The following is a 19,119-nucleotide window of genomic DNA, read 5'->3' on the forward strand; positions in this document are numbered from 1 at the left end:
ATGGCAAAAGTATGAATGTCTAAGTTAGATCCTTAATAATTCAGTTTTGTTACTGTATCTTCCCCTGCAATAATTTTTTTTTGTGTAAGCATTTTGGTGAGTAATACGGCTTTTTATTTTCACATGACATGTTGTAAACTTAGATCAGAGTCCTTGAAATGTGCTTCAGACACAAACTGTGTTCCTTGTACTCATCTGTCCTTTTGTAAAGGTTTTTTTTTGAGCTTTTTCTTAGAGCACACCATATCTAACAATTGCATACTAAGTGTTGATAAGACCTAGTCACACTGAAACTTTACTCTCAGGTTAAAACGTATGATTTTGAAGAGGAGGGTAACAGCAAGAAGAGCAAACTGGCTTTTTTTTTTTTCAAGCTTGTGAATATGCTGTGTTCTACCTGTTTGCATTTTTGTGCATCATGTACATACCTTCAAAAGGGGAAAAAGAACCCCTAACCATGCAAATTTGTCGAAATATTATTTTAGAGATAAGCCTTTAACTGTTTTCTTCTGCTAGGTTGTTGTTTTGCTGATTGACTGGATATCGGGCAAAAATGAATTCCAAGTCAAATACAAAAATAAATGCAGTTTTTTGTATTACAATATAATAAAGGAAAATAGCATGCAATATGATAAAAGGAAACCATACTAGTTATTCACAATATGATCAAAGAGCAACAAGAGCAAAGCCTCAAATCATTACTGCAAAGCATTACAGAGGCTGAGAAGAGGATACATCACCCACTACTGCCTTAACATCATCCAAGCCCACACTTTGGCTGTGAAGGCCCGTTGCAACCGTTGCCAAGAGTCTCTCAGTAATGAGGAAAATACTCATGTGGTGGTGCTTCTGGCACGGTCCTGGAGCTTGCCTGCCTTTATATACAGTGAAAACCAAAAATAATGTACACACCTAGTGTATGTGAACTTTTAAGTTTAAACGAAGTACAGGCGTGTGCTATCTCATGATTCGCAAGGCTCTCACATGCCAGGGATGCTGGCCAGATGCCCAAGCGTGGCAGTGTTACCGTCCTGACACAGCTGTGCACAGTATTTATTGTCGGGATGGTCCTGCTCGTATCAGGCTTGTTCAGGGGGCTCAGGGCAAACACCACCTCTCATTAAAGTTGTCCTTGAGTTCCCCAAGCTCACTGTCCAAGTTAAATGAATCCTAATTAAAGACAAAGGCTTTTCTGTAAACAGTAATCAGGTTAATTTTTCACCACAGTTGTTTAATATTTACATTTAAATATGATCTTTCCGTTAGTCCTTCCTTAAATTTTAATTCAGCAGAAGCTGACAAACCTGAAGGTAATTGCTGCCTAGCATAAGGATAGTAATATGTTTTTCGTACCTTTCTGGAAGAAAAAGAATGAAAGGAGAGAACAGCAGGGTTATTACAATTAAATATGAAGCTTCTGTCAGCTTCTCTGAGTTTTTAAAATTAGTTTAATTTTAGCATTATGACTATGCAAACACTTACTAAGGCTCACCAAAACTTGATGTGGTTGTACAGTGCATTGATTGTCATCTGTGGCACTTCTTTTATAAAATTAATGGATGTATTGATTAATGGGAGTGCTTGCACTGGATTAGATTATCTGAAAGGTCTATCCAGCTGTCTGTGGCCGTTAACTCTAGCAGATCTTCAGGAAGGGAAGCAAGACTAAGGTAGGCATGTAGCAGTGCTTTCCTTCTGACACGTTTCCGCTACATCTAGTATCCAGAACGACTTACTATCTTAAGGTAAAATCAACATCTGAGGTTCTGGATTTCTACGTTATTGTTCACTTGTAGTTGTTCTTGCACTGTTTAAACACAAAGGAAAGGCAACCTAAGGGGATTAAGTGTGATTATTTTTTTTTTTTCCTTACACTAGTTGTATTCAATTTTAGTCTCTTACATTCTTTCCTTGAAACCAGGCAAGATGTAGCTGGTCTTCCTGATAATAATTACATCTCAATTTAATTTGAGAGCCCCTGCACACAGCAACACCTACAAAAATCCACCGCCTGTGGTCACAGAAACCTTAGTTTCTGATTTGATTAGTTGGAGTGCAGGCTCTGGTGGTGTGTAGAGAGCTGGTATGGCAGGGGTGCTGTACTGTTTGCAGGCTCCCAATCCAGCTCTTGCTGATTGTGGACACTTGTTCAACTACATTTGTTCTTAATCTTCCATGATAGTTCTTCCATACATATGTTCTTCCATGCATTTTTGATTCACGTTTTTCTTGTGTATTTCAGGTTTGAAGTTAGAGAAGAAGTAGTTAAAGCTTATTACTGTAGAAATGTGGAAGCAGTCTGAAATTTCCCCTTTGGGGGTGAGCACTTAGTGCATGAAGCTGTAAAGCTCGCACTGATGCTGGCAACTGCATTAGAATAGGTGTGAGATGCTGCTTCTGGTGGCGCACACATATGCTGGAAGTAGCACTGCTTTGTGAATTGCATTTATTCTTCTCTGCACATTAGCCGGTGTGAACTGTGCCTTATTCTCTTGGCCTTTTCCTGGAAAGGCTTTACAGGTAGCTTTGTAGAGGAGAGAAGAATGGCTGTGAAATACTCTCTTCAGCTGAAATCTTTGACAAAATAGCTCAGACTCCCAACTTTTCTGACTGGGTTGCATTATTCATGATCCTTTCTCTTTTATTCATACATATGAAGCTTTCATGACAGAATCTGTGTGTTTATCTGATTTTTGGCCATTTCTTCTGTGAAAGGAACAAGCTTGAAGCTGTGATGGGATGAACTTTAAGCTGATTGTAAATGCATTTAAATACTCTGGACTCGAATAAATCTGAACTTTTAAAAACAGTTGTGCTTTAGTCATGTATAGCAGGCAGTTTACAATAGAGAAGATAACATTAACCTATTTTCTGTAGGTTTAATGCATGTTATAGGACTACCTCGTTTTTCAAAATGTTTGTACGTTCAGTCAAATGAAGCAGTATTTCAAGCTAATGTTTTATTTTCTGGTCTTGCTTCATCCAACTTGTTGTAGCTACTGTAACTGAAATGTGGGATTTGTTTTGTGAGCAAAACACAAGTGCCTCTTGGAAAATTTAGTATTTTTAAAATAATCTCATTTTGGAAATTATATATGTAATGTATAGAGTATCAGTAAAAGTGGAGTAACTTTTAAGTGACCCTCAAACAGCTACAAATGAAGGACATAATTCTAGTTTATAGTCTTTCCATATTTTGAAAAACTCTATTTTAGCTATGGTGAATTTTTCCAGTGAACAGAATTATTTCTGCAGTCAGTGTAGCAACTACTTGTAGCTTTCTGGCAAAGGTGAGCGTACTGCATCAAGCTGATGTGGAAAGAAAGTACTAGTTAGAAGACAGACTAACTTCATCCTGAATGTGAACAGAAGCTGCTGTGCTTCTGCTGTGTCTACTGTCTTGCCTTTAGATAACTCCAGTGCTCATCTGACCATTCAGCAGGCCACTTCAACTCATTTTGGCAGAAAGCATACCAAACAAAAAGTTGGAAATACTTCTCCACTCCCTGAATAAGCTCATCTCCATCTGAAAATGAGTGCCTGGGCTCTAGCGCCAAGTAGTGTGTGGCAGGGTGAAGATGTGGTTTTTCAACAGCAAACCATTGACTCAAAGTAAGCTATTGTGCAAAAGTTCACTGCTAGTTTTTAGTCCTTTCTATCAACATAGTTGTAAAATGTTTAAATGTATGAAACCAGGCAGACTTTTTATGAATGGAATTACAAAAAGATGAAGTGGTTATCAGTGCATCACTGTTAGCTGAGATTTTTTTTTTAGGAGAATGATTTATAATATTTTGCTCTTTCTTTTTATGTTTACCTGAAGGTACAGGGTCAGTGATCAGACTTACTGCGTGTACCAATTGGTTGGACAAAAGCTTTGACCTAAAATGTGCCTTCTGGGAAGTCAGGTGTTTATAATGCAATTTCTCAGCCATTGTACCAAGTTGTTAGTGCCATTTTTTTCCCCTATACAACTTATTTTCTGCTAATGCACATCATCTTTACTATTTGGCTGTTACCCTCTCCATCACAGAACTGTTAGATCGTATTCTGCACAGCTATACCTGTCCAGATTTGTACATTTAAATGTATGCAGTGATAACCACTGAGTTGCATATATTTGAATGTTTTAAAATTTGAACCTTTTTTCAGTCTCAGCTAGTTGAATTGTGACTATAAACCTGAGTAAGCTTAATACTTTGGTGCATTCTTCAATTATAAGTGCTGTATATTTCGGATCTGCTTGTTGATGTTTAACCATGTTAGGCAGCTCAGCCCCGTGCTGCTGCTGGCTCCCTGCAGTGGGATGGGAGAGAGAATCGGAAGGCTAATAGTGCAAAAACACATGGGCTGAGATAAAGAGTTTAATAGGTAAAGCAAAAGCTGCACACACAAGCTAAGCAGAATAAAGAATTCATTCACTACTCATCGGCAAGCAGATGTTCAGCCATCTCCAGGAAAGCAGGGCTCCATCACATGTAATGGTTACTTGAGAAGACAAACGCCGTCACACCAAATGCCCACCCTTCTTCCTTCTCCTTGCAGCTGTTGTTGCTGAGGACATACTATGGTAGGGGATGTCCCTGGGTCAGTTGGGGTCAACTCTCCCAGCTGTGTCTCCTCCCAACTTCTTGTGCCCCCCAGCCTGCTCACTGGTGGGGCAGTCTGAGGAGCAGAGAAGACTTGGGCACTGTGTAAGCACTGCTGAGCTGTAACTAGAACATGGGTGTGTTATTAGCGTGGTTTTGGTCACAAACCTGAAACTTAGCCCCATAGGAGCTACTGTGAAGAAAATGAACTGTCCCAGCCAACACCTATACAGTGCTCTAATGTCCTCCTCTAAAATACACTGATGTTGTCAGGGTGCAATGGTCTTTGGGGACATAAGTCAATTTCCTTTAGGGATGGAAGGGTTTTGGAAGGTTTCTGTGGTTTTCTGTGTGTAAGTATAAAGCACATTGGATTTCAATGGCTTTCACGTAGATTCCAGTAGGTAGAATAAATTTACATTTATGTGGCATCCATACAAATTATTTGCAGGCTATACTAAGATCTGTAGCTTCAGCTACCAGTGTTTATACTATTATGGAAAAATACAATTCTAAAGGCTTTTTCTTTTTCACAAAAATGTAACATTTGAGTTTCGAATGTATCAGTGCATTGCTTTAGTTTTACAGCGAGCCATAGAATGGTTTCCTTAGAAAGTTACCATTGCACACGTTGCAAATACTAGAACACACTCTAAATATTGCATAATAAATACTACTATTCCAATAAGAGCTGAAATTCAACGTTGTATCCTTGAACTAATCTAAATTGCATTGAAAATGAAAAGTTTTAAATTTCTATAGTAAATGGTCCTCAAATTTATGTATGCATCCAGACTTGCCCTGTTTCTTTTCTAGTGAAGTTTTGGAAATTTTGTCAGACTTGGAAAACAGTATTACGAATTAGTTGTGTGTGTTGGAAATAAGTAACGAATGTACTAGACATCTGTGAAATTCCTTACAGTCTCAGATAAGTCATAAACGATGTACTTTATTTTACAATCCCATGTAGAGTACTGAAGGTTGGAATGATTTTCTAGAAGGCACCTGGTTCAACCTTCTACTCAAAGCAGGATGGACTTTGAAATTGCCTCACGGTGCTCAGGTTCCTACCCAGCTGAGTTTTAAGTGTCTCTGAGCATGGAGAACTCAAGTCAAATCTTTTCTACTTTTTGAGTATCCCTGTGTGGGTTTGTTTTTTTTTTCTTTTCTGCTGTCTGACTGGAACTTCTCTTCTTGCCACTTGTGACTGCTGCCTCTCATCAGTTTGCTGGGCACCTCTAAGAAGAGTCTGATTCCTTCCCTGTAACCTCCCCTTAGCTAACTGGAGGCAGTGATAGGATCCATCGTTAGCCTTCTCTGAAGGCTGAACAAACCTGTCTCTCAGCCTGTCCTTGTGGGTCACGTACTGCAGATCCCTGCTGCGCTGCTGGACTTGCTCACTATGTCAGTGTCTCTCTTGTACGGGAAAGCCTAAAACTGACTGTGGAACTCCTAGGTGTAGTTTCATAGTGCTGAGTAGGGGAATAATGACTTCTTCCCATCTGTTGGGTACACTCTTGCTAATACAGCCAGGATTTGGCTGGCTGCCTTTGCCACAGGGGCACATTGCTGTCATGTTCAGCTTGTCCACCAGGACCCCCAGGTCTTTCTCTGTGAAGCTGCTTTTGATGCACTTGGCAGTGTGTCCAGTTGCATAGGGTTATTCCAAATTAGAGACCGGTCTTTGCACTTGTCTTTGAACTTTATGAGGTTCTTGTCTGCCCGTTTTTCCTGTCAGTTGAAGCCTGTCCAGTTGGTGGCTCAGTTCCTTGGTGCATCAATCATTGTCCCCAGTTTAGCATCCACTGTGGATTTGCTGAGGATGCCTTCCGTCCTGTTGTCCCTTTGCTAATGGAAATGTTCTGTTAGCCCCAGTATCTGCTCCTGAGGGCTGCACCAGTAACTGGCATCCTGTTGGATTTGTACCACTGATTACAACCAATTAAGCCTGGCAGTCCAATTGATTTTTCATCTGTTGCGTAGTTCAGCTGTCCAGGCTTTCTAATTTGGGTATATTATGAGATCATGTCACAAGCTTTGCTGAAGTAACATCCAGTGACTTTGCATTGTCTTCTCATTGTATAGGACAGTCAGGTTGATAAGGCACAAGTCATCCTTGGAAGATCTTTGGCAGCTGTTCCCAGTCATTTCTTTTTCTTCATGGGCTTGAAAGTATCTTCCCAGGAGGGTTTGGTCCGTAACCTTTCCAAGGACTGAGGTTAGGCTGATCGGACTGTTATATCATTGAGCATTTTTGCCCTTCTCAAAGAGGGTCCTGATTATTTGCCCTTTTCTGACTGTCAGGAATCTGCCATGTTCACCATGACCTTTTGCAGATGATAGAGTGGCTTTGCAATGACATCTGCCAGCTCTGTTAAGCACTTGAATGCAGCCCACCTGGCTCCATGGACTTGTGTGTCCCTCCAGTTTGTTGAAGGTGTGCCTAATTTGGTTTTCCTCTAGTTCCTTTCAGCAGGACTGTGTCGCTAGCCTTGGGAACATGGTAGCTATGTGGGTGGACGGTGATGTGAAAACTAGTGCTATGAAGGCATCGAGAGCCTCAGTTCCTTTTGTGTCTGTTGTCAGTTGGTTCTCCACACCCATTTTCTGGGTTGGTAGTTAATAGGTAAAAAATGCAAAAATAAAATAATTCCTGGTATAAATACCTTATTCTGTCAAGACTGTTTGGTGCCATGAATGTGGTGTTGGAAGAGGAGACAGAGGTAATTCTGTTCTTCTTGATTGGGTAGCGCTCTGCCCTCATTTTGCTGCACTTTCTAGAAAACGATGTATTGTTTTGTTGTGTGTTTAAGTGATCACTGTGCATACAGCGTTGGCATTTACTGTAGATGTATTAATTCTTTCAGCTTCAAAAATGGCGTTTGTGTATTCGTATGCTTCCCAAGAAGTGAATTTCTACTTCTTCCAATAGATTTCTCTGGATGTCATATGTGACTAGGATGATTTTCATTTATTTAAAAAAAAACCCAAAGAATTAACACTGCAGTGACTTGGGGGAGGAGGCAGGGGGTGATGCCGCAAAGTGAAAATGTCAAGTCTCTTAAACGTTATAATTAGCTGTCAAAAGTGTTTTATTTTCATATTCTAACCTATAGTTGTGTGTCTGGCGAAGTTCTTCCTTCCATCTCATCTACATGTGAAGTATGTCCATGTATTTGTTGTGTTAAATTTCAGGAAAACACATATGGGAGGAGGGACAAAGAAAACTGGAATGCCACAGTTTAACTCCATGCTGTCTTTATCTTAATTTGTAGTTTAAATCTTTGCTGTTGAACACTATTCTGTTACTGTAAGTAAACTACAGTGAAACCTCTGATTCATCTATTTCCTTGCTTGATGTTTGGGTAGGTAATAAGGATTTAGTATTTTTTGTCTTAGCTGGTTCCCTAGCATCCTGTACATATTTTGCTGTTAATAGTGAAGATGGGCTACTGTGTGTATGGTTTAAGGTTTGGAGTTAGTGTTGATCTAGGCGAGTTGTTCAAAGCTAAGGTGCTCTACAGCACAAATGAGTTTTCAGCTAGTAAAATCAAAATGCTGTATTTAATGCATTCGGAGAACTTTGAGTTAGTTCTGCTAAGGCTCAATCACTCTAGCAATAGTGGCAGTTGGGCTTACTCAGGATGTATTACTTTGCTACTGATGCTAATGGAATTCTCAGGGGTAGAATTAAAAAAAAAAACAAACCACCACACCTATGTGTTTTATTAGTAGGCTTATCTTTTAATTGTCAGGATTTTTGTGTTCTTTAGGGAATAAGAACCATAAACAATTAACAGATTCCTTAGTTTTCTGTAGAAGAGATACTGCATTTACAGGAACCCTGTGGTATTTGTAAGATTGTAAAGCTTCTTCCCCTCAGATGTTTAACTGCAGTCAAGTTTTATGTTTCCTTGTTTATAAAGACAAAACTGTTCCTAAATTGTGACTAGTTAATTTTGAATTTGAGATTTCTTTTGAGTTGTAATGTAAATTTAGAATTATTATCACTGATTTTAAGGCTTTGGTACTTTATTCTGCTATTTTTTATTACTCAAATTTTAAATTTATCTAGTGATCTGAATAATGAATGTAGTTTTGTAGAAATCTATTGACACAAAACTAAAAGTATTGTATGTGAGACGAAATAACAGTATAAATTATTTTTTAAACTGCCTTTTATATAATTAATTTCTTTTTCCTCCATGTGTATGATATTTTCTCCCGCTTGCTGAACATATTTATGCTTAAAGTATGCTTCTAAATAAAGGGTAGAAATACCAGGCATATTAATCCTAAAGCTTTCCAATGTGCACACATTCAACAGGCATCTGTTCCTACTGCTTTTGATTTACTCTTTTAAAGATGGCATTTTTGCTTTTAGTTTATTACAGCTGGAGGTACAAAACTAGGTAGTTACGGTCTTCTATGGTGATTTTGCAGGTATATTTATTTGTTCTTGTCGTTAAAGTCCACTGGAAGTGATGTTGCAGCTGCTTTTTTTTTTTTGTGTTGTTAGTGTTGTCCCTCTGAAGAAATGACTTTTTTTTACACAAGGTTATGTAGTTTGTGTGTGACTACAGTAAACATTGCAATTTCCAGCAGCTATGTCCAAATAGAGTTTTCTTACTCTTCTTGCTTTCACAGCTGCCTGTTACTAGTGGGGAGCATTCCTGTGTTGCAGATGCCAGCCTACTGAAGGGCAAGGAAGTATGGATGTATTGAAGTGAAAAGAAGTTTGCAGATTGACCAGTTTTTCTATACCTGCTGGTAGATGGAGGAGCTGCTCAAGTTACTTAACATTCCCATGCAGCAGAGAAAGTGGACAGGTTTTCCTGAAAGGACCTCTGTTAGAAGGAAGAAATTTAGTTGAATTATGCTTTGAGTCTTACTGTGTCCTTAAAATGCAAGGTGTTAAGTGGCCCATCTTGTTACTTACAGCTAACTGTGGAAGATACTTATGAACAAGGTTCCCCCCCCCCCCCTTTTTTTTTTCTTATTGTTTGCTTTTTCCTGTCTTGTCATTGAACATCTCTTTATTTTCAGAGAAGAAAATTGCCCATATCAAAAACCGTGGGGGAGCTGTTTGGGCTGTTGATTCCAAACAGACTATTGGCGAAATTATTTTTGGAAGTTGTGTAAGATAAGCTTGGTCACTCTGGCCTTTCTTTTGGCTTTGTCACACTTCTGTAAACTCTCATTGATCCCTTAAAAAACTATTGCCCCATTTCCCTTGGCTCTCAAGGAGTTACACTAAGTCTTACAAAGAAAATTTTGCTTGGCTGAAAGGTGGCAGTAGGATTTTCCTGCTTCTGTTAATGGAAAAGCTGGCACTTATGGTTTAACGGGTAACCATGGCGTATTACCAGCCTCAGTGTAGAACAGATTGTTAGAGAGGGTTAGGAGTTGGTTTATTATGTTGTATCTCAACTGTGCATGTACAATTCAGAGAATATAAGTCTTGAAAGTCTCCAGGGTTCTCAAGGTTCTAGAGGAGAGTGTAGTGTGATGCTAAAACTGAGCTTTATCACTAAGTTGTAATTTCTTTTCTGTCTTTTTACCATGCTTATATTTCTTCTAAACTGCTTGGGTAGGTTGAGGACAGGGCACAGAGGCCACTTGCTTGTTCCTGCCTGCAGCACCTGGTCAGAGCAAACAAATGAGGGTTAATTCCCCACAGCTCTGTCAGAGCAGAGCAATATTTGGCACAGGATCTCTGGATCTCAACTCTTTAACTGCCTTTTAATGTGAGAAAATTAATGTTCAGAGACTTCTGATTTCATCCACTGGTTTGAGGATACCAAGCAGTATGTTTTTGAACCACCCTGTTAAATTTCAGCATTAAAACAAGGATTGTAAAAGAGTTAACATAAACAACTGAAAGTGTGTTCTTCCAGTTTTGTTCTAGGAAGCAGCTGAAGTATATATTTATTTTTTTAATTTCCAGAGAAAGTGTGCCATCTGGTATGGAAAATTTTAGTCCAGGCTGAATTTGGCAAAAATTTGACCAATTATAAATAGTTGTACAATCTTAAATATAAGGCAGGCTTCCTTGTACACGGTGCTACATAACAGGAACAATTGTATGGTAGCACTTGTTATACTGAGTTCTCCTTCAAATACTTTGAAGTTTAAGCAGATAAGCAGCAGGGCAACAAGAATAACCTTTAGTGTGACCTGGTTTGCTCCATATTCTGTCAGTGGTAATGTGTGTAACGGTAGCACTTGTCATGAAATAGGGATTTCTCCCACCACCTCAAAAGTGAAGTGGATGAGCACACAGTGCAATGGGAATAACCTCTAGTCCAATCCATTTTGCTTTATATTTGTATTCAGTAACAGCTGCGAGCCATTGCCAGCTAAGGCAGATAGAGGGTAAAATGATTTTTAGCTGAGAAAATTTCTCTGTATCTTTTTCCATCAGCAGCATAGGAGACCTCTGTACCGGAAAGCAAATTGGGGTTACGTTCAGTAGCTGCTCATGGAGTGTTCTGTAACTCTCCCATCCACTATAAATTTGTGTAATTTGGTTTAAAATCTGTTTATACTTTTGATCCCTATAATAGTCTGTCATGAACTGTGCAGTTTAATTATGTTCTTAATACCATAATGGTTTGTTTTCAGGCTTCATGCAACTTGTTTTCCTCAAAGGTGAGAAATAGGGAATTGTTCCCTCCTCGCACCTTGTTTTGGCCATGTAGGAGTTTGTGCTTAGCATTGGCTTTTTCTCTTCCAGGCTGGGAGGTTTTAGGGTTTTATTATATGGAAGCTTTTTAATGCCTTCTATTGTTGTCCTTCCTAATTCTTCTTTTTCTTTCTTTCTTTTTTTTTTTTTTTCTTTTTCTGGTTGTGTCAGATCCCGTATCTTTTCCCCTTTTATCTTGCTGAATCCATGTAATTGCCCTCTTACTGAAATCTGCTCTTGCCCACTCGCCATTTAGTTCTTCCTCATTAACCGTGTTCAGATTTGGTCCATTAATTTCCCCCTTTTCCTCTCATCTCCATTTTGAAAGGTTATTGTTAACAGTGGGTAGTCTTTGAACCCCATGAAAAATCTCTTGGACAGGACCTGATAATTGGAGGGATTAAATAGGTAGTGATGAATATGGGAAAGTGTGTGCTTCAGGTAGGAATACAGCAATTCAAAGCCTTGCAAAAATTTAGTGAGAGCTGGAAGAAACAAGTGCATATGTTTTAAATGATCAACTACAGTTTTGTTTTATTTGCCTTTAGGATGTTTGGGTTGCTTTTTTTTCAGGGTGGCTCTTCACAGCTGTGAAAGATGGATTCATTAAAAGTTAATAAGGATTCTTAAGTAACTTGGAGATTTGGGGCTACACAAGTGCTTCAGATACTGAAGGCAATACTGTTAAGTGCCATGTTCCCCAGGAGTGGATGCCAAGCCTGCAAGGGGGAAGGACAAGCACTCCATCTCTTAAAAGTTTGAACTTTTTGAGGCTGAGGATGGGCAAGAGTTCAATGTCGTCTTTTGCTGCAGTGTGTCTCTTCTCCATTTTGCTTTGGTAGCTGGAGTTACCAATAGGCTTGCATTTTAAATAAATTACTGTAAGGTACATACTGGTTGAGGTGCAAGGGGGTGTTGTTGTTTTTAAGTATTATACATATTTAAAGCTTAACAAACATTCCTCTGGATTCTTCAGATTGTGTGGATCACTTGAGGTTTTTTCATTAATCTTAGTAGATTTTTTTAGTTTAGTAGGAACAAAACTTTAGGGCACTATTTCTGACCTAGAGGAAAGAAAAGATGTTGCTGTGATGTTGCTTCTGGGGCTACTCAAGAATCCATTAAAATATGGGCAAGACTTACTGTGTCCCAGATTAATAGTTTACGGGAGATATAGTCCTAGCTACACGTATGTCTAGTACGTACTAAATGTTTGCTTTGTTTGCTTCTTAATAAGAGAAGGAAGGAATGGAAGAAATGTCAATCATTGCTTTTAATTTTTTTATTTTTTTTAAAATCCCTGTTTATGTAGCAAGGAGACATTTTGGCTCTGTCAAGGTGCTGTGGTTAGCTTATGGTTGAGCTGGGTATCCAGGCCTTAAGCTAATAAGGAATCAAAATAAGTTGCAGAATTTGTATGTATTAGAAACTGTCTTCTGAGTGGTGGTGAAGAGCTCACTTTGAATTCATGGTGCAACATTTGAAAAAAATTTCTGTTCTTTCACAGGAAAGATGATAAAGATTACGCTTTAAAGCAAATAGAAGGTACTGGAATTTCTATGTCTGCATGCAGAGAAATAGCAGTAAGTAACATTAGTTCTTTGTACTAATGAACAGACTTAAAAGTATTGTTTTGAGTGCATGCTGGGTTTTGTTTGCTGAATTGTTATTCTACTGTGGGTGCTATATTTTTATCATGGAGTTGTAATGTAAGTACAAGTATCATGGAAGATTTTGCTCACCTGTTAGGTTTGCTGCTAAAAATGACAGTGTCTTTAAGTTACAATTTGGTGCCTGCTTCTGGGCAGATTAAATGCAGCAGTTTAAAAACATGATTAGAGTCAGTGGCTTAAATTACATATTTGATCTGACTTTTGCATTAGTACTTCAGTTACTTTCTGAAAGAGATTAGTTCTGGCTGGCTCATAATGATTAAAACATGTTCACTTCTATTAAAGTGAAGACTTCAAACTAAACTGGCATTGTTGTTGCCTCAGAGGCTGTAATACACCCATTAATATTATTCAAACATTTTCTTAAGTTATTGAGGTTTATGTTTGTAAATTCCGTGTTGTTAGAAACTGGTGAATAATGTGGTCTAGTTACAGTTTGTGACAAGCCTGCAAAGAAATACTGGTAAAACTGGTTTTCCGAAGTTTAACAGTTATATGTTCTTATACTGTTGCTTGGGTTTATTATTCTTGAAATGTTTCAACTGAAATTACTTACTAAAAGGAAATGCATGTAACTTGGGGGGTGTGGGGTGTGTGGGAAGCAAATAGTTCATATTCCTCAAGAATGTAGAACTACACCTGCCTAACTTAATTTTTATTGATTGAGTACCAGGCTTCCCTAATTTGTCAACTTCCAGTTGGCTTAGTAATTTCAAACATATTATGCCTTGAACTGAGTTGAAAAAAATAAAATGCAAAGAATATTCATCAGGAGAAGCTCTTCCTGTCTGTTGATGAAAGGTGGGCCTCCCTGCTGTCGTACACATCCACTCTGAACTCAAGGAGCTGAAGACAGGGTCTTAAATTTTGCTTATGTCTACCATTTTGGCAGAAGTTTTCCAAATACTCTGTGACTCCTTCAGGCTGAATGGTTTTGGGAAGTGTCAGTTACCATTTCAGAGGCATTCGGGAAATTTTTTTGTTTGTCTTCTTGCAGTGATCTGCCTGAAGAGTTTTGAAGAGTTCATTCTGATTCAGTTTGGCAGGAGAAGCTTGGCTGGTATCTCTGCTCTGGATATGACCCTAGCTCAATTTCTGTCTGTTAAAAGAGGATCGGTAATTTGGCTGGCAGTTGGGAAGGATTTGCCTCATTGCATGGCTTGGGGCATGTTGTGTAGTCATTCCTCTTGGTCAGAAGGGTCCCTGGTAGTAATGGAAGAGGAGCAAGAAGCAGAAAGGCATTCTCCTTGCTCTGAGCGAAGTGTGCCCTTTGAAGAGAACAGCAGTACAATGCAGGACCCATATGGGGCAGGGTTAGTGGGGGAAGGAGGGGAACATACTGAAGATAACCAAAGATGCCAAGAAAACGGGCATCCAGAGCAAAGAAGGGAGCAGAGCCCAAAACCAGGCATAGGTGTAGAAAGAGTAACCTGAAGCAGCATTTCTTGAGCTGTTGTTGGCTTTGCTTCCAGTTATGCTTCCAGGCTTGCAACTGCTGACACTGTTGTTGAATTTTCCTGCAGTTGAGTTAATAAGTCACCATGGACTTCTGGGTTTGAGTCTCTCTGCCTTGCTATTCTTTTATTGTTGCTGTTTGGAGTTAACAGGATATTTTTTCCACTAAATGTGTGGTTCATTTTAATTCTATTAAATAGAATCCACCCTGTTGCCCCCCGACCCCCACCTCCCATCAGTTAATACTGGAAAAGGAAAAAAGGAACCTCATATGGAGATGGATGAGATTAAGGATAATATCCATACTGTTTATATTGCTTATGTGTGCAGTCTATATATGAAAATGCTGCTGAGTTAATCAGCAGTGTTGTACCTTAAAATTTCATCTGTTCATCTAGTTAATAAAATTAGTTGTTGTCATACTTCAGGTGAAGGCTGAATGCTGTATTTTGTTACAGTGTGTTCTTGACTACCTCAATTAATGCATTTTACAAGCCTGGTGGTATTAAGAGGAACTAGGATGACTTGGTTTACATATGAGATCTATCCATTTCAGCTTATCGGGAGAGCTGTAGCTTGTATATTTAACTATATGGGAAGAGTGCAATTTGATCTAAGTCCTAGTGAAACTCCACCTTATTTTTACAACTCTAAATGGCTTTTGTCATGTTTATGATGACTAACTTCAGTTTTGGACTACTGAGTAACTTATATGTTTTAAAATGTCCATAGTCTTACTCTTCTAAGATGTCTATCTGATGCAGACACCTGAGCTGAAGAACATTGTTGTATCTTGATAAAAATAAAATAAATATCAAAATACATCAGTTATAGGGAAAGGCTTGAACTAGGTGAGAGACCTGAGCTGAAACAGTTGACTCTGTTATGGAATGAGCTCAGCCTGTATGTGTATGCGAAAGACTTCCTATGTTTGTGTTCCCTGCAGCATGAGAGCTCAGACATGATGCTCAAGAACCTAGCTAGTCTCTCACACCATTGAAATAAGAGGGTTTTTTCAATAATTGAATGTAAACCATTTCTTTAACTGGCAGAATTAACAGTTACTGTGGTAATCATGCTAATTGAATCGGTGTCTTTAATATCAGGATAGTTGTAATGTTATATTTTTCTTTGCTCATTCATCCGCCATGGTAAGCATTTATGAATCCTGCCTCTTTGAAACCTGAACTGAATGTTTGGCTGCTCATCTCTTGTTCTCTGCAGACATGTGTACTACCTGGGATTCTGAGTATCTTTTTTGTGATCTGTACTTTTAATTCTGAGGATTTAAGTGGGCACTAAAACTGCATGCTCATCATACTAAGAGATGGGTTTGTATTAGGTGGGAGAACAGAGGGATAGAATGGTGAGGAGATTTGTATAAAAATACACAAAACATACAAGCCCAAATGCCTGATTCCTCATATTCCGATTTAATCACAAGGAAGAAAGTTCGTTAAAGCCTATCCATCTGAAATAGTGCAGCGAAGGATATTTCACATTTCACAAAGCAGGAGAACTCTTCAGGGCTGTAGGAAGCTGGAATAGTAAGCCAGGTTTCAAACTGAGCTTCGGGATTTTGGGTTTGGCAATTTCCTGTACAGGAGTCTTAGGCTTTAAAGTAATCAAGTGACTTTTTGACACTTAATGATTAGCGTTTTTTATTCAGTTGTAGCAGGTTTGCAAGTACATTGCTTGCCTGTGCTTTCTTTGGTTAGTGAGAAGTCACTTGGGTTGTTGGGTGGGGGTTTTTTGTTGTTTTGTGGCTTGCGTTTTCTTTGGGGTTTTTTAAAACTTTTTGCAGGACTTCCATGTAGCTTTGTTTTTTTGGTGCCTGGGTCTGTTGACAGAAATACCTCTGAAAAGCTCGCTTGTATGTAAAAACATTCCATAGTGCTTTCATATGATAGCATTAGTTTTTGACTTGGCTCTGATGAGGAAGTGCTACGTATGGTGGCAGACTCCGTGGTGGAAATGCTGAGTGGGACAAAACAGAGCTGGGGTGGATGATGCTGTGCTCTTGCTGTCTCCTGTCTGTGTGGTGTCCTTCAAACACTGTAGCCAGCTTGTACAAGTTAGAGCAGCCTTGAGTCTGCTGGGGCTGGGACAGGAAACTACAGGACAGTAAGTAGCTGGCTGCCCCGATAGTTTCCACTCTTCGTCTGCCTTGGAGGCATTTGGGCATTCCTAGGATTTTGTGGCTTCCTATTATAACTCACATGTCTAAGGATTAACAAAAGGAAGGGGAGTATTGATTTTTTTTGTCTCCCAGGCAAGAGACCGGGGGCCCACCACAGCTCTCCCTCCGTCAGGAACTCTGCCTGGTTTGCAGGGAGCCAGGTACACGGTACCAGGCTGGTGTGAGAATAAGCGGAGAGCGAGCTGGCTGATGGCAGCTGCTCTTAATTGAGAGAGGAAGCTTCTGCAGCAGTGCTGCTCACCCCTGCGGCTGCTTTGTTAGCCTGGCTTTCAGCTTCTGGACTGGGAGGTGGCAGGAGGTAGCGGCAGTGCTAGAGCAGCAGGCTGTGCCCCTTGGGCAGGGGAGGAGGAGCTGCCATCGACTTGTGGTCTTGGCAGTGGAGGCTGCTGTAGAGGTGGATTGGTCCTCCTCACACACTGGAGCTTCAGCGTCCTGGGTGGTAAGAACATGTCATTACGTGATTATCAGGCCTCTTTCCCCTCTGCCAGTGGGGGAGATGGAAAAAGGGTGTAAGGGCCCTTTCAGAGCTGGTCTGAGGGTGACCAAGGACTCTGAGGCATCTTGCAGCAGCTGGAAGGGACCCCATGAGGCAGAAGCCAAAACTGGCTGACTACAGGATTCACCCTTTTCAACATCTTTCTCTGATAAGGAGCAAACTGCTGTCCCAGTGAGCTTGCTGGAAGAGGTCCTGTACCAGCTGTGCAGTGAGGAACAGTATCTGGGTGTAGGTTCCTCAGGTTGTGGGGGTTGTCGTGTGCTTTCCACGCTAACACGTAAAGCGGTTTCCCTCAAGACCAAACACAGGAATCATTTAGATGAGTACAGTCCTCATGTCAGAAGACAAGTAGTGATTTCTTAGTAATCTTTCCATGTGGTGAAAGGTGACAAGGTATTGTGGAAGATAAATCTTTGATTTGACCCTCTTTGGCAAATCTAATGACTCTCAAAAGCTTGAATGTAATAGTAGTATGGCATGTAAAGTGTGAATTGTGACTGAGTACTTGATTGAGCTATGTTACAGGGCTACAAATGGTATTCTTGAGAGACTTTATATAAAGGGAGAGTGATACTATTTTTAGTTCTGTGAAAGTGGGACAGAGATACTGATGAAATGTTAGAAATTGGAATCCTTAGAAATCATAATTCTTTCCGTGAACAGCAGAATTTGACCAAGCTTGACATCCAGTGTCTCTCATCTGTTTTCTTCATCTACCTCCATACTTTCAGAGAACCTTTAATAACATCTCTTCTAATACTTTGAATGTGTTTGGACATGAGACACTAGTAAATATTGACTTAAATATGTCAAGTAATTTGGTTTGGAAACCACAGAAATGCGCATTTTTCTCCTTGGTATTTTGTGTTGTCGGGCTTCTTTTTTGCGACATTTAGGACTTCAAAAATAAACCCAAAAGAATAAAACCATCAGTTTCACACAGTTGTAAGCCTGAAGAACTGGAGCTTCAAAAATGTATTGTCAGCTTCATAGTAAATTATTAGTGTGAGCAGTATTATAAGTTTCTGTTAGATTGCCTTTTTAAGCTTTCATTTGAACACTTTTGAATGGAAAACAGCATGTACTTTGAGCGTATATCTTGTTCTTTTTTAGTACTGTGGAATATCTGACTCATGAGAATGTAAAATTGTGTTTACATTGAAACAAACAGATCTTGAATCTACTGGATAGCAGCTAAGCCACCTTGGGATTTAAGAACTTGTGTAATAAAATTTGGGGTTTAAATAATGAGTTCAAAGTACTTGAGTAGAGCTCCAATGTTGGATAGGAAACTAAGAATAGTAATTTTAAATTTTTTTAGATTTTTTTTTATGAATATAGACTTGAATGACACTTCTGGAGTCATCATATTCTCCTGCTCTTGCAGATAAGCAAAGTGCAATTTCAAAAATTTGGCAAACAAGTTAAACTTGAAAGGAAAAGAAAAATCTCTGAAGGCAGGTCCTGAGTCTCAATTCTAGTAATGACTCTATAAACATCATTCAGTCTTTAAGCCCAAGTTAATCATGACAACTTCATACCCATTTGTACTTACGACGATGCTGTCAGTAGGTTAGAATAGCTCTTCTCTCCCCCTTTCAGTTTAGAGAGAGAGAGATTGACTTTCTCTGGCTTAGTTTTGGCGGGCTGTAAGGCTTCTGGCTTGGCTTGCTGGTTTCCCGTTGTGCGGTAGACTCTTGCTTCCCGTGGGTGTAGGCTTGGGTTTTCTCTGCCCTGTTTCAGTTGGAATTAATCTTCCCTAAATTTACCTAAAATGCTGTGCACAATTGTGGGTATGTCTCACTACTGCCTGTACTCATCTGCTGTAGCAGTAGTTCCACTGGTATCTTACCTGTTACAGGGTGACCGAATCTTTGTCAGTCACCTTCAGGTCTGAAAATCACCTTTCCTTCTATATCAGTTGCAATCTGCTTTCTGTTCCAAGTCCCTATTTGCCTGCTTTCTATCTTAAGGCCATGGCATGACTATTAATATATGACTTGTTTGTTGCTGGATCACTT

General features: G+C 39.5%; 1 protein-coding gene across 5 annotated transcripts in view; it reads left to right on the top strand.

Moving 5' to 3' along the window:
- The window catches only part of CDK8 (cyclin dependent kinase 8), an 83,728-nt gene that overhangs the window by 16,317 nt on the left and 48,292 nt on the right, over nt 1-19,119 (top strand). For 4 of the 5 annotated variants that reach the window (XM_056328070.1, XM_056328071.1, XM_056328069.1 and 1 more), the window contains exon 2: nt 12,782-12,857. The exons of the other annotated variant lie outside the window; for it this stretch is intronic. In XM_056328070.1, the coding sequence (XP_056184045.1) occupies nt 12,782-12,857 (76 nt within the window). The remainder of the gene's footprint in view (nt 1-12,781; nt 12,858-19,119) is intronic. 5 annotated transcript variants of the gene reach the window in all.

The sequence above is a fragment of the Falco biarmicus genome, chromosome 2, assembly GCF_023638135.1.
Source record: "Falco biarmicus isolate bFalBia1 chromosome 2, bFalBia1.pri, whole genome shotgun sequence".
In the NCBI taxonomy this organism is placed as follows: domain Eukaryota; kingdom Metazoa; phylum Chordata; class Aves; order Falconiformes; family Falconidae; genus Falco; species Falco biarmicus.